This window comes from Lathamus discolor, chromosome Z (assembly GCF_037157495.1).
Source record: "Lathamus discolor isolate bLatDis1 chromosome Z, bLatDis1.hap1, whole genome shotgun sequence".
NCBI lineage: Eukaryota > Metazoa > Chordata > Aves > Psittaciformes > Psittacidae > Lathamus > Lathamus discolor.
The window spans coordinates 27750974-27767244 of NC_088909.1; the positions used below are offsets into that span (position 1 = coordinate 27750974).

Below are 16271 nucleotides of genomic sequence, written 5' to 3' on the forward strand. Positions count from 1 at the left end.
GCTCGGCTTCATCACCGAGTGAAAGTCACTGATATTTTCTAAAGACAATTTCAGCTCAGCAAATGTACTGGATGCTGCAGGGCTTTCCCTGGCCAGGCAGAGGCCTGTGCGATAGGGTGATCCCAAAGTAGACCTAGTAGCACAAGCTCCAAGGTCACTGTCAAAGCTGAGCAGAATTTGGGGGGCTATTCCCTGATAGACGTAGTTTGAGAAAAAGGGGAATTACTATTGAGTCCAGTGAAATGTGTTGAATGTTTTAGGGTTCAACCTCCTACTTCTTCCAAAAGGAGGGGGAAAAAATGAGAGAAGTCTGAGTGTGGTGATGTGTTTGGGCTGGATTTTTTTCTCCTTCCATTCTGAAAAATTAATTCACTGTTTTGGTGAAGTGAATGAAAGTAATATTTTGAGTGGAGGAATGAAGCAGGTATGCTACAGCCAGCAGAGATGAAAAGCAATCGTAGCGCTGTTATCATGCAGAATGCACGAATGTGATTTTTATACTAGTTATTTGGCCCTTATTGCTGTGGGTCTGAACTCAGACTGGAGAGCTCTCTGCCGCCTGTGTCGGCACGCTGCAAGCTGGCACCTTTCCACTTTTGTCTTCTTTATGGTTGTCTTGTCTCTTCCAGGCTCCCCATACTACTACAGTGCTGCAGCCCGTGGGGCAGCCCCGCCAGCAGCTGCTGCAGCCTATGACCGCCACTGATGCCAAGCCTGGGGCACCAGTACTGACTGCACGCACCACTCGGGACCACCACGATGACCACCTTGCTGCAGCTGTGCCAGCCGTGCTGCAAAGGAAGGAGAAAGTACCTAGTAGGCACATGCTAATTGAAATTTTGCTCTTTAAACTTAGTGATCATTGTTACATTACTTAAGATGGTCATGTTGTCTGGGTCTCAAATCAAACAAAGAAATGGGAGGAAGTGGTTCTCCTGACACCCTGTGTGATCAGAAATGTGCAGTGGCTTCATGTCTTTTGCAGCTGGATGGCTACTGCTTTCATCGCCTGTGGGTGCCACGGCTGTATCTGGGGATAAGGAAGAGGTGTGAGCAGCTCCCTTTGGGGAGGCTTCCTCTTGCTGCACACTGAAACAGGCTGTGAGACTCAAGGCAATTTTTTTCTTTTTTTCCCTTTTTTTTACTTGCTTGCAAAGAAAAAGACCAGTCAGCTCAATTTTACACAAGCACCACTGTAAATACCTGCTTGTTTGTATTACTATAAGAATGGCTTAAGCATAAGCAGCAACATTGTACAAATATGAACTCAAAACGCATCTGAAAATGTGTTTTGAAACTGGTGCACTGATTCAAAGAATTCAGTAAGCTTTAAGCAACTTTGAACCAGGTTAACACTCATGGTGGCTGTGTTTCAGGCCAATGTCATTTCAATATACAGCATCCTATCTGACAGTTGTATGTGATCATGCTGTATGTTGGTATCAAACACATGGGCAACTGAAAGATCTGAGCAGTTTTGTTGACACTTTACTGCTTAATATTAATTTATGTTCATTTGTCATCATAATGAGCACTGAAAGAAATTCATTGCTGGTTTCAAGTAAAGTGGCATCCAAGAAGGAATTCCTGAGTAATAGTTGACATCGTATGTACAACGCAATAGGTTGTGTGCTAAAACCCAATTATGAATGCCCTGAGAGGAAGGGGAAGGAATACCATGGTAATGATTTTTGTTAAATGGACATACTGAGCGTGGCACATCAAGCAGAGGAGCAACCACACGATTTCGGACGCACACTGGAGGGAAAGGTGCTTCTTTGGGAGTCTGTGCATTTCAGTGAAGGCATTTCAAATTCAAGCTGCCCTACTTCAGACGTGCCCCAGGGGAAATTTTGCCCTGTTAATTCCATGTTTCTTCCCTCCCCCTTGGAGATGGACCACTAAATGTGACATGGCCTTCAATGTGTGGCTTCCTGGGGCTAATGAAGAGAGAAGAGCGGCTACAAAGACCCACTAAGTGGCTGCCCCAATCACTGCCACTTCATGGAGCCAGGAGAACTGCTGATTTCTCCCTGCAGCATCCCCCTGCCCCAGGCTGAGGGGCAGCCAATCTCAGTCTGGATGTATAGATGACAGACATGACCTCATCCCTTCCTCCTGAGGGCAGTAGAGAAACTCACTGTCTCCTGTGGGTCCTGTTGGTGCTTGCCTGTGTGTGTGCCCCAAGGCTGAAGAAGGATTGTTGGTGTTGAACCTGAAATGCTTTCCTCTGGATGAACATTGAAGTACAAATACTTGCTTCTGGCAGTGCAAGCATTTCTCTGGAATGGTAGCTCCTGAGTTAACACTCTTCTCTCTCCTCTCTCTCCACCTTATGGTTTGTGCTGCATGTTTGGTGTCCTTAGTGGCCAATGACCCATTGAGAATCTCCCTCTCCAACTCCATTGGCATCTTCTCACACCATGGAAATGCAGCCATCTCTTCCAACTTTCCAGGGCAGGTGTGTTTAGATCCTCAAAAGCCATGGGGACACCAAGGTCCCACTGGCTCAGTGACATGTCAGTGAGATGTTCACGGAGCCCATCAGGAATTTTGGCCAGAGTCCTTCAAACAACTGTGCCCCTAACTGAGAAGTAAGTTTTGTAACAAACTTACCAGTGAGAAAAGTTCTGATTTTAATCTTACAGCAGCTAATAGATGATACAAACCTAGTTTTAACTGACAACAAATAACAGCATGGACAATTTACACAGGGAACCTTCTGAAGCATTGCTTCAGTATGGCTTTCTGAGCACCCTATGATTGCATGCACACTGGCACCAAAGCTGCAAAGGACATTTCTGTCACTGGATGCTAGTCGCATGGGGATTCCACATAAGCTCCTGGCTGACAGGTGCATGTTGTCTGCACCCTGAACACACACACACATACACACACATCTCTGTGAGCTCAGGAAGGGATAAGGCCATCCAGAGCCTTGGCTGAAAAGAAAAGAAACAAAGGTTTAACTGCAGGCAGTGAGGGTGCAGGTGATGACTGTGCAGCCAACTGGGCTGAACTACGCCAGCTATGGAGGGAGACACCACCACTTGGTGCCTGGATTGGGATAAAATGACTCTGTCTGCCCAGTGGGAGAACAGCAGGTCACATCAGCAGTGTGTGAGTCCTCACCCACTGGGTGAACTGCCCTGCAAACATGTTTCTTTTATTTGTTTCCTCAGTGGCATGGCTTGTGTGGCATGCACTAATTCAGGTAACACTGAGAAGACAAAACCCAAAACTTCAGCAGATACTGGCACCCTCAGGCCAGCGGTGCTTGTAGTTGGGCTGGGGACTTAGGGAGGGCACAGCAGGTGTAGTTGCCCTGCAAGATGGATGGGTGCCGTTGGATGAAGTGACCTGAGGTGCTCAGGCCTAGTTGGCCCTAAGACTTTCATCAGGACTCTCTCAGGCAGAGCCACCAGTGCCATCCCACTAGCCAGGTGTACGGGCTGCACCATGGGCAGCGTGCATGTCCTGGTCAGAGCCGCAGAGGGGAAACCTCAAACTCCTACCCTCGTATGTGCAAGGCAGGCAGCTGCGCCTGGCCAGCTTCCCAAACCATGGCAGCCGCGGCTTGCTTATACCTGCTGGGACTGCTTCCCAGTGAGAATGGGCAGTGAGAGCTGGCCCGTTGAGTATGCATGCCGTACTTCTGGAAAAGACACTTCTTGACAGTACTTTCTGGGTTTTGAGAGTATTTCACCTGGGGTTTACAAACTGCTTTCCTCAGGTGGTCTGGACTTTCTGTCTATAGTCTTCACTGAGGGAATTCTCCTCCTTCGGGAGCATTTTTAAAGGCATCGCTGGCAGCAGGTGGTCGTCTGGGGATGACAGAGAGTCGCCTGCTACTGTCCCCTCTCTGCAGCCCCTCCATTTCATGGGAGGTCACTGGGTGAGGGGGAAGGAAATGACCCTTCGGGGCTACAAAGAGAGAAGAGAGCAAGACCAGCATGGAGCTTTGGGGTGTCCTGCCCACCCTTTGCTCAGGTGAGATGCCCTTCAGTGCATCATATCATTACTAGACCCTTGCAGGTATCAGCCCCATGAAGTGCTTCAGTCACTTACAGCACTAAACTCCGTAATGTAATGTAGCACTCAGCTAGATGGAGGGTTTTCCAGTAGCATGCGCTTCAGCAATGAATTTATCAAGTATGTTGCTGGCACAGACAGGCTGAGAAATGAAAGCTGAGAGATGGAGGGGGAAAACACTGCCCTAAGACTGAACGAATGGAGGCTGTGAGGCAGGATTACATGAACTGACTTGTTGAGGAAACCCTCAGTCAAACTCTGTGAGAGTGACCATAAAGAAGACACAAAAGGCTGTGGGCATTGAGTTTGCTTAGCATCTGTGTCCAAAGATGCAGCTACAGAGGCATTATCATTAGGCAGCTCCACTGACTGCAGAGCTCTGGATGTCTCAAGACCAGATCCACAGAAAGCTTTATTTGCTGTCAAATAGTAAAAATGCTCTGGGCTCTGGGAATGTGGGGCCAGAGGATGCATGTTCATTCAGAGACACTAAAGTGTCCAAGCAGTGCTCTGATCCATGCAGTGACTGCAGGCATTGGGGCAGCATTGGTACTTGAGGCACTTGGGAAGGAGACAGTGAGAGAAGAAGCAGTGCCAGGTAAAGAAAAAAAGAAAAAGGAGAAAAAGAAGCAGGCTGAGAAGTGATTTTCAGAAGAAAGCCTTTCTGTCCAGGGAGGGGTGGAGGCACAACAGTGGAGTGCTGGGGCACCCGTCACTCCTCTTTGGCTCCCTGTGGCCGATTCCTTTCAGTCCTGTGGTGCAAGGGCAGCACTGTGGGCTCACTGTGCTGAATGATACCAGTTACTGGCAGTTGGTAAATGCTGTGCTGTGCCTGGTCTTAATTGATGGAGTTGTGTTCCTTTCTTATTTTCTTTAATTTTCCTGTTCTACACCTTCTTCGGCATGGAGGAGAGAGAAAGTGGTGTTACAGTGTTGCTTGTTTCCAACCACAGGTACTATATCTTCAAAGGGCCATGTCCCATAGCAGAGTTAACTTCTGTGGCTGCCACTGTGGCTGTGACCTAATGTCTTTCCCAGTGCTGTGCTCTTTCCTGCATGCATGTGCCTGCGTGTGTGCCACAAGGACCTGGGAGGCCACAGCCACGACAGGTAGCATGGTATGAAGGTGACCCACCCTGTGACTCTGTCACAGCAGACACTGGCAAAAGCTTTTTTTTCCTTCTGGATTCACTAAGAAAATGATGTGAGGGCTAGCAGCTCTTGGGTAACGTGCCCTGCAGCATCTCACCAGAGCATGCAGGCGATGGTCCTGTATGGGCATAATCAGCCAGAGCTGGTTGGGTGCCTTGCACCCACGTGGGGTCTGGGCACATGTTCCAAGACATGGCCACCACAGCTCTGTGCCAGAGGCAGAGCCCTCAGTTGCAGCACAAGGCTGGGGGCACCAGCTGGGGACCCCTGTTGTGTCCCTCAGACTGAAACCCATGCCTGTCATGGGTACACATTGCCACAGCACAAGACACAAGAAGATCCAAAAGGATCCAAAACCAGTTAGTGATGCTTTTCTGGTGGAGCTAAAGAGACTTGATGTGCAAGCACTGAGCGAAAAGGTGCCTGGTGCCAGGACTGCTCACCTCTGTGTAGGTGTCAGCTCCACTGTGACCTCCGCTTGCTAGTCCTGTTGGAGGGCTTGCACAGCAGAGCAGCTCCAAGGCAATAGCCAGGCCCAAGGGCCTTTGTAGGACCCCACCGCAGCACTGCGGTGCGGGTGGGCACGTGTGTAGGTAATGCTGTGCACACACATATGTATGTGTGGGCACGCTTGAGTCTCTCAGACCCTTGCAGGGAGCATGGTGGGGTGGAACTGAGTCCTGCAGTAGCCCTGGCCACCACCTGGCTAGACCCCTGTGTCCAGGGGCTCCTGCTCTGCAGTAAGAGCTGCATTCTGCTTCTCTCAGCCTCCTGTGGGAAGGATCCTTGTTCTGGTTTTTCACTTTCTAGTGGCCTTTGTACATTCTGAAATTACAGAAGCTCATTTCATTGCAAATGGAATTCCTTTCCAAGAAAAAAAGTAAAGAAAGAACAGGCTTCTTCTTTTTTTTTTTTTTTAAGAAACAAACTACTTGGTATTAGGGACTTCTAGCATCAAAGAAATACGTACCTGTTGTATCCACCAAAGTCTGCAATGCCTGCATTGAAGCTTACTTCTTTAAAAAGGAGAGGAAAAAGAGAAGAGAGGGAGAGAAATAGAAGCCTCCTTCCCTTGAAAAACACATACATAAAAAAAGAATATTCGTAAAAATAACTGTTGAATTGCCTTTGAAAGTAGGGGATAACATCTGTTGCCAAACAGATGAAAATGCTTCTTAAAATGTGTATGTTTTGTATTCTTTTTTTTTCTAGTAGGAAAAGAACAGACTTGAAATCTTGGTGTTTTTTCCTTAGTGCTGTGTGTTGCTTTTGTGTGTTATAATATTTGAATGTAATTACAGCAGTGCCAATTTGCCAAAGATGTCGAACATTATTTTGGGGATTTTGTTCTGGGTTTTGTTTTTGGGAGCAAAAAGGGAGGCGGGCTGGGGAGCAGGGATGATAAGGCATGGGTCAAAAAGGGAGGGAGGGCATTTGAAGATTTATTTCCTTTATTTGTTTGGGTTTTTTTTTCTCAACTCTTTCTTGTCAATACTGAAATTTGTGATTTTATTCTAAGTTAAATGGTTGATTGCAACATTTTTATTTTTAGATTAGTTGAAGAAACATGCAATAAGATTGGCGTAGTTCAATATCTGTGTGTCTTTTCATGAGAGTGACTGTTACTTGTGGACATTTGGTTTTATGTAACCTTTATGTGAGATAATTATTTGTAAATATTTACCATAATTTTATTTGTTCCTAAAATAAAAGTAATTTTTTTAAGTTCAAGGCACTTGATTTCACTCTTGTTTTCATCCTGTGTCCTGGGCCCTGAGTCACCATGCAAATGGTAAGGTTTCTGCTAGTAAGGCATGTCCAGGCATGTCCTCAGATGTCCTTAGTCCTGCAGGTGGGCTGGTGTCCTGGTGAAGCAACTTCACACACAACTTCAGCGCTAACCCCATGTGCAATCTGGAATGGTTTGGTAGCTGCAGGATTAATCTTGCTAACTACTATACTATAAAACCCCTCATTAAAACAAGCTATAGCTAGTGACTGATGAATTATGTATTCTCAATGAGTTACATGCAAATGCATCTACATTTGGATGCAAAGGCATATGTGGGTGCTTCTTTTCGGTGCTACTGATATTTCTTCAAGCTGACCTTTGTCTCCATCTGCCACCTCATGCAGCAGTTCTGTGCTCCTCCAAGTGCATGCAGGTGCTTGGGACTGCTGTCTGGTGCTCATGACCAGAAACAAACCTCTGGTGTAGTCTCGAGTTGTGAGAAATTCACTTGGATCTTCATCACGTGTTCTGCTTGTGTTGGACAGTGCGGTTGCAGCACCCCAAACACCCAAGCGCTGGGTTTGTGAAACAACGGTGAGGGAATATTCATTTGAATTGACATGAGCATATGTTTGGACTGAACTCCCATATTCTCTGTCTTCATTTTAACAGTATTTTGGCAACTTGAGGTTGCTAGAAGTTGCAAATTTTCATCGACATGAAACAAATAATGGTGAATGTGTCCAGAACTTATGCTCTCACCTGTTTTGAATTCCTAGTGTTTTGCTAATGATGCTTGTACTTAGTCTGGCTGGGATAGCACTAATTCTCTTCATAACAGCCATTATTTAGTGACAAGTATAGAGCTGCCATGGTCTATATTTGTGGCTTAAACAGTGCTTAGAACACACTGATGTTTAGTTCTTGCTGGGCAGGCTTGCACATCATCACATCTTTGCTTCTTTCTCAGAAAGCAGGCTCAGGGTGCACAGTAGGTTGGCATGGCACACAGCCAGAGGGCTGAACCCAAATGACTGAAGGGATGTCTGCGGTATTCAGTGTTGTGCTCAGCAATAAAACTGTGGAAAGGACATACTCCTAAGCAGCTGTTGCTCAGGGACTGTCTGGGCACCATCAGCCTATTTGTGGGAGCTGCTGAGCAGTTGACTTTGCTTCACTTGGTTTTGATTTCCCCCATCCTTCACTCAGTAAACGGTATTTGTCTCAACCCCTGAATTATTCTCACTTTTGCTCTTCCTATTATCTCCCCCACCCAGTTGTGGGGGGGGAGGGAGTGGATGGCTACGTGGATGCTGAGTTGTTATCCGCATTAAACCCACCACAGCAACATACTCATAATGAACATTAACATCAGTTCCGACAGCTGAAGTCCAGGGAGCCAGGGAGAATGGTGCAAAGCCATATTATTTCTGTGTCCCCATACCATATATTTTAGTCTTAAACCTGAGAAACAGAACTCATGGAACTTTCCACAATTCAGCAAATAATTGTAGATAACTAAAATCGCAGTCTAATCACAGACAATAGGCAGAGAGAGGCAGAATTTAGTTGATCAGTAGTTTGCATCCACTATTTACTTGAGCCCCAGCAGGCTGCAGGTTTGGAAGAAACCTGTACTCTCTGCTCTGGCATCACAAAGTTGGGATGCTTTCATGCAATAGCATTTCAGAATGGAGTGGGTGTTCTTGCGCTGAGCCTGCAGAACCATAGAGTGGAGAACAAGTGCTCAAAAATCAGTTTTCTGTAATGGTCAGGTTCATCCAGCAGTGCTTGTCCAGCCAGGCTATATGTACTGTTTGACTCAATGTGTTCCCTGCCCTGGCCCCAGATTTCTCTCCTGCTATCGGTCACCAACCATTCTCCATGCACCATGCTCACCTTGCAGCTCTCTGGAAAACAGGGCTTTTGGGAACAGCCCTTCATGTTCCGTGCCCTGTGCAGGCAGAAGTGGCACTGCCCACCTCATCACTCCAGGCAGGTGTTTGCTGTCCTCCAGTCTCTATCAAAGCATTGGTGCCCTGAGCAACCTGGTGTCACCAAAGGAGGTGCGAACCCCCTGCGCTCCCTCTGAACTCTGGGAGACTCAGCTTCTCATAGGCAACATCTGCTGGTGGTGATGCCTCCCGGGGAGGGAAGAAAGCAAGCCCTCAGCCCTTCAGAGCCCACTGCGTTGAAATGGATGGCTTACTTCACAGGCTGGTGCTCAGGGACCACACTCATTGAATGTCCTACAGCAGGGAATGTTCCAGTGCAGCTCCAAGCACTTCATGAGGAGCATAGAAGGACAACCTTTCACTCCCAGGGCCCGTGGTGATGCCTCTGCAGCCTTAAGGAGAGATTCATGACACTACAGCAAAGGGACTTTGCAGAATGGTCAAGTGGTCACACCAGGAGCCACATTGTGGCAGTCCTCGCTTTGCGACAACGTGCTAGTGGTAGGGATTGCCGTTCCTGGGTCTGTATTTTATACTTTCTGTGTTTCTGCTGTCTTTCAACCATGTTAGGTTAAGAGAGAAGCAAATTGTCTGTCCTGCAGAAGGCAGCCAGTGCCCGCTCCTCATTATGCCCTCCCACGTCTGTATGTGAAATGCCACGTCAGCCTGCTGGCAGTAGAACAGTGGGATTAGACCTGACAAAACTGTAGTGAGAGGCGCAGGATCTTTCTGTCTCTCCAGGTGTGAGGCCCCATACTGCTTCATTCAGCAAGAATGCCCTTCAAGGATGCAAATACGGTTTTAGCTCAAGCCTCCATACAAATGGCCATTGTTTAAGATGCCTGGCAATTGTCATTTAAGCTTTCAATGAATAGGAAATGAAGATCCTTGGTTAAGCAAAGGAACGTCTCTGTATTGTAATAGATTTTGCAGACAAGGAGAATATGCAGTCCAACCAGGAAAGTCAGAAGTAGAGATAGCGGGTATACAGGAGCTGGTACAAAGAGATCAAAGTGACAGCCCCTTTGCCAGGATTCCTGCAGTGGGCCATGATGGCAATGAGCAGGAACATCTGGAAATAATGTCATAGACAGCTGGCTGTCTATGTGGCTTCTGTCTCAGGACTTCATGACCTATTTTCATTCTCCAATAAACCCAAAGTCTTGAAATGCCCTAGGGAGAAAGAAAATTCTTTGTCTGTGTGTATAATGTTAGGGCTATTAAAAGCATCCTTCAGGGCGGTGTTTCCAAAACAGTGGGGCTACTGACCATACCCAGGTGGTGAACTGGAAAGTGTGCTCCAGCAGTCACCCAGCTAGACTGGCTTCTTCCTGCCTGCAGGCTCGTGGTGTTTCTCACTTTCCTGTGTTCAGCAACCATGACACTCACCCATTCACCTCTCCAAAGGCTCTACTGGACGAGAAGCTTTGAGTATACCTGAAACTGGATCTCATGCCCTTGTTTCAAACTGAGCAGTAGTCATTGAAAGTATAGCTAGAACTGCAGAGCTAAAGCTTGTCACCATGTGCACAAGAAACTGGCCCACTCACCGCAAAAACAGGATTGAGGGAAGATGAAATCATTTTCCCTGGGACATTTGTAGGGGGTCCACAGCGTTAGAGCATGGTAAAAGAACAAGGCCCTTGAAAGTAAAGCAGTAAAAATAGTGCTGTTTGAGTCAACAGGACCTTATTTTGAGGAAGATACTAGAAAGCTGAGAGGGACCAAGAGTGTTTTGCCAACACTCAGTAGCAGCAAAGTGACTGCACCAAGAAACACACTCCATAGAGCAGAACTGGGAGCAGGTGAGAGAAGAGGAACCAGAACCTGATCTGTAAGGTCCCTTTGCACCCAAACAATTCTGTGATTCTATGAACTTGGATACAAACCAATTGGATTCTGGTACCACTGATGCGAGAGCCTCCTCTCTGGCCGTAGCCCCAGATTCTGCTCTTGGTGTGGTGGGATGACCTTGCCAACTACGTAAGCTCCCACCTGGATGCTTGCTCATGATTCCTGCAGTGGAATGAAAGAAGGAATCAGAAGGGAAGAAGTAAGAAAAAATTGTGAGCTGTGGTGGTGACAGCTTAATAAGAAAATCAAAGATGTGCACAAAAGCAAACCACAGCGGGGAGTTCATGCACTGCTCCCCAGTGGCAGGCAGACATCTAGTCGCTCCCAGAAAGCAGAGCCTCAGCACACATAGACATGTTTGGGAAGAGCAATGACATAATCTTGAACATCCTCTCTTCCTCTTTCTTTCCTTGAGGTTTTATGATGAGCATGACATCGTCTGGTGTGGGATACTGCCCAACCCTGGCCCATTTGCTGGTGGGTAAGAGTAAGAACTGGAGAAGCCGCTGACATGATGCAAGCACTGCTCAGCCGTAGCTGCTGCTGGGCTCCCAGCCACCCTTCTGATGTCCCTAAGAGCCTCTACCACCTCATAGTGCTGGGAAAGTCACACCTGGTACGAGACTGCTAAATTCTGGCTCCTAACTCTATTAAACCCACTGTAAACAGTCCCTGATAGCACTTTAGAATAATGGTCCATTCCAGCAGCAATGCTTAATTAGAGTGGAACTGACAAATGGAGTCATCATGATTAATGTTATTATAATGAATACATCTGCGATTTGGTACAACACACAGAAATGTCTGGCTTCCCAGGAAACCCTCAGATACAGAGGGTGTCTTTTATATTCATAGAGATATAATAATTCTTCTGAAGGAATTTCATCGTAATTTAGCATGAATTAATGTCCATTTATCACACTGTGTTACCCAGTGCAGCAATTTATCTAAATCCTATACATGCAGTGTAGACTCTTGTCTAAGAACACCCGATAATAGAGAAATCCTTCGAAGAAATACATTTGCTGTAGGTCATTAATGCCCTGTGTGCTAAACGGCCTTTAAATTAAACTAAGTTGAATAAACTCTTCTTTAATATACCAGTGTAACTTTTTCATTAACAAACACATTAAAGCCTTTTTCATTTGTGTACAGCTGATGCAAGCATATGATACTAAAGTGTTCAATTAGCAGAGCAAAATATAATTTGGAGTGTCTATATGGTAAGAAAATGCAAGAGAAGGCAGGGGTTTGACACACCAACCTCCTGTCTTTGGGTAACTGTGAATTGGTCCACCAGGAACTTCACAGAGTGATAGAATCCTAGAATCCAAAGTTGGAAGCGACCTCAAGGATCCTCTGGCTCAAACTTTCTAGGCAAGCATAACCTAGACTAGATGTCAGCACTGGGGAGTCCACTGCTTTCCCAAGCAGATTATTCCTGTGGCTGGTTGTTCTCGTTGTGAAAAAATTTCCTCTTGTGTCCATCCAGAATCTACCCAAGAGTAACTTGTGCCCATCACCACTCACCTTTTCCATTGGACTCCTTGTAAAAAGGGGGTCTCTGCCTTCTCTGTAGCCACCCTTTAAATACTGGAACACGGCGATAAGGTCTCCCCTGAACCTTCTTTTCTCAGGGCTGAACAAGCCCAGCTCTCTCAGCCTTTCTTCACATCGCTGCCCAGTGCTTGGATCATCTTTATGGCCCTTCTTTAGACCCTCTCCAGCTTGTCCACACCTTTTTTGTACAACAGGGACCAAAACCAAACAGTATTCTTCATGTGGCCTGACAGGCATTAAGTAGAATGGGGCAGTGACATTTTTATCTCTGCTGGCGATGCCCTTTTTGGTGTTCCCCAGCCTCCTTCTGGCTTTCTTTGCCACAGCTGCACACTGTTCACTCCTATTGAGCTTGTGTCCCCCAGGACCACCAGATCCCTTTCCACAGAGCTGCTCTCAGCTGGGAAGATCCCAGCCTGTGCTGCACTCTTGCAGAACTTGCAGTAGGTTTGCCTATATAGCCTGACTCTGGGGTTTGCCAGACAGGTTGTTCCAGGGCAACAGCTGCCAGGAAGGGTAAAACCACACAGAGGAGGTTGCAGGCTGTCCTGGGGACACACAGTTTTCTGTACCGGCAGAAGTTGTCCAAACTGCTGTGCTTGCCTCCCTCCACACGCCTGCTGAAAAGACTTGACTTGCCATGGGTGCTTCTCATCAAGGCACTCTATGCCACACACATTGGTGCTGTAGTTCAGTTTGCAAGCTGATTCCCCTTCCTGGGGCATGGAACTGGAACTGCACACCCAGCACACTCCAGCACACTCCAGCCCTGATGGGATGTGGGCATCATGGTAGAGAAGGACTGTGGTCACATGCGGGGCAGTCCCACCACCAGCTGTCTCCACTCCCACTGAGGAGCACTTGTGTCGGCATGGGGGCTCCTGCTTATGTGCCAGCCCCATTCCTCATGCAAGGACTGTGGGGAACCCTGGCAGCAGAGCTCTGAGGGTCAGAACCAGAGCAGGTCTCCTCGACCTGTGTAACAAGTCCCCAGAGCAGTGCATTGCTGATGTCTCCCTCACAAACGGCTTGCAAGATGCTCTTGAAATAGACTCCAACAAAGCTTCTACAAGGGTGTTTTTCTTGATCCTCATGTTCAAATTATAGTTACACAAGGTTTCTGTGGTGGCTGTCATCTTCTTCACTAGGAGTTTTTAAGGAAAATAAGAAAACTTCTCATACAGATGGAGAAATAATCTGCCTTCATTCCTGGCACCTGCCTTCCATTTACATGTGTGTAGTCAAGAGAAAGAGAAGTGATGGCTGTTCTTGGCTGGAGGAGAAACTTCAGATAGTTAGTGGTCCTCTTCTGGGATGGACTTGCTGGCGCATCAGTGGGGAATGGAATAAGGCATGCAAAGATGTAGATAATAATTATGGAATCATAGAATGGTTCAGGTTGGAAGAGACATTAAAGATCATCCAGTTCCAACCCCCTGCCATGGACAGGAACACCTTCCACTAGAAGGCCCCATACAGCATAGTGACTGAAAAAAACAAGGGAAGTATCCCAGCTTTTGGAGCCATATGATTATTACACCCTAAGCAAGAAAAGTATCTAATATAAAAGGAGGAGAGTAGCCTGTTCTGTGTGAATCTTAGTGGACAAGCCTGATGGTTAAAGAAGAGCTCTATGCCTGTTTAATTGGCTTTTATTGAAAATGGCAGTGCACAGATACTCCTGTTTGCATTATAAAAGCCCAGTTTAATACTTTACTTTCTTTATGCAGAATTCTTCTAAAAATCTTTCATCTTGCTTGTCACAATGTGCTCTGCATGTGCTAATTTGAGAGGCTGTTAAATAAACCAGAAGGCACAGGATTGTTTGGCTCAGAGACTGACTTCAGGACCATGGGTTTAAATTCACTGCCTGAAAAAGTCACACTGATTACCAAGCTATAAAAGGTGCAAAATGAAATACACTTAGAGTACCTGCTCAGGGGGAAAGGGAGGAGCAAAAGCTTTTGAATACCAGTCAGAGGATCCAAGACATAAAACAATAGGAGGATAAAACTTCTGGAAAATGGAGTGTTCAGAGCAGAAAAAAAAAAAAAAAAAGAAAAAAGAAAGGAGTAAGATTTTTATATCTGAGTTTCTTTACCTCAAACAAATGGTGATGGTGTTGGGTGCTGTTCTCTGAGAACACCCAACTGAAATGCCTGCATGAAGAACATACGTTCTGCTTGTCCCTTGGCTTTAAGTCACAGATACCGAAAAGAAAATCTTTACTAGATGCATGCTGCCAACTCTCCCACTGGCACCAATGGAAAATGTGCTGGCACACACATTTTCCCTTGCTGAGAAGTTTCTTGCTTCTAAGAACAGTTTCACTCTGTCCTTCCAGTTTGCCACCAGCCAGCACATGAAGGAAGAGAAGGAGAAGGTGGAGGAGAATGAAAATGAAAAGGAGGAGGAGGAGAAGAAGGAGAGATGAAAGTTTCTTGTGGCAGAAGTTCTGTGGTTGGTGACTGTGGGTCTTGTCCAGTGGACGCTGCTGTTTGCTGGACTCTGAGACAGGCCTACAAAATAAGCTTGGTCCCTTGGTAGGCTTTTTTTTGGGAAATGGTAGATTAGCTAGTTGGTTGACTGGCAGACATTTTTTGCAACACATTGTCTTCTCATAGATGAATTTTAGCACTTAGGGAAGTGAGGTGGCTTTTTCTTATTACGTGTGTTAAACACAACAAAACTTTTGTAAGCAATATAGGAACTACCTAAACCATCAGCTCCCAGCAACTGGGAAGTTGTATGGCTGAAGGCTTGCTCTGAAACCCCTTTGTCTTTTGGTCCTTCCTTCATTATCCAATGCTGCATAGATGGGGTACAACTCAGTGCAGAAGTTTAATCAGTATGGCACTGTTAACCCCGTGCAACCATAGAATCATGGAATAGTTTAGGTTGTAAAGGATCTTAAGATCAACTAGTTCCAGCCCCTCTGCCATTGGCAGGGGTGTCACACTCAATCAGGTTGCTCAAAGCCCATCCAAACCTGGCCTTGAACACTGACAGAGATGGGGCAGCCACAGTTTCTTTGGGCAACCTGTTCCAGTGCCTCACCACCTTCACAGTAAAATACTTCTTCCTTAGATCTAACCTGAACTTCCCCTGTTTAAGTTTAAAGCCATCACCCCTTGTCTTATTGCTCCAGTCGATGACGAAGAGTACCTCTCCAGCATCCTTGTAGGTCCCCTTCAGATACTGGAAGGCTGCTATGAGATCTGCATGCATCTTCTGTTCTCCAGGCTGAACAGCCCCAACTTTCTCAGCCTGTCTTTGTACAGGAGGTGCTCCAGCCCCCTGATTATTCCCGTGGCCTCCTCTAGGCTTTCTCCAACAGTTCCGTGTCTTTCTTGTGTTGAGGACACCAGAACTGCACACAATACTCCAGGTGAGGTCTCACGAGAGCAGAGTAGAGGGGCAGGATCACCTCCATCGACCTGCTGGTCATGCAAGCACACACTGCCGGCTCATGTTCATTTTCTCATCATCTATTTAATTTCCTTCATATAGTACTAGTAGCAGTCAAACTTCATGGGTTGTTCTCACCCTCCTCTGGAAACAAGTGCCTCTATGTACCTAGTACAGAAGAGGTCTTCAGAGAATTAAACTTCAGGCAGAGGACATGGCATTTCCAAGGGGATGAAGGGAAACAGCAAGCAGCTTTAAACTTTCATGCTCACTCCATCACTCTTTCAAGCACAGGATAGAAAAAGAGCAGCAAACTGGAACCAAAATGAGTTGTGCAAACTTTGCAGTCTGGGGGAGATGCAAGGGAGGCAGGAAGACATCTTGCTGGATTGTCCCCAGGTTGTCATCGCGTAACAGATTTAATCTGAAACAGAAGCATCTCTGAGGAATGGAGGCAATATTGACCCATGGTCCTAAAGACACTAAAAACACAATGGAGATTTATCATTTCTTTCTAAGCATAATTTGAGTAAGCAAAGCAGGGATGAGAAAATACCTCCTCAGTCATCCAAGCCATA

The 16271-nt window shown here is 46.4% G+C and overlaps 1 protein-coding gene across 3 annotated transcripts in view; it reads left to right on the forward strand.

Annotated features, from left to right (window-relative positions):
* PAX5 (paired box 5) overlaps window positions 1-6915 on the forward strand; it is a 142398-nt gene extending 135483 nt beyond the window's left edge. For all 3 annotated transcript variants that reach the window (XM_065663451.1, XM_065663455.1, XM_065663457.1), the window contains one exon: window positions 630-6915. In XM_065663451.1, the coding sequence (XP_065519523.1) occupies window positions 630-706 (77 nt within the window). In that variant the 3' untranslated portion in view covers window positions 707-6915. The remainder of the gene's footprint in view (window positions 1-629) is intronic.
* The last annotated feature ends 9356 nt before the right edge of the window (window positions 6916-16271 follow it).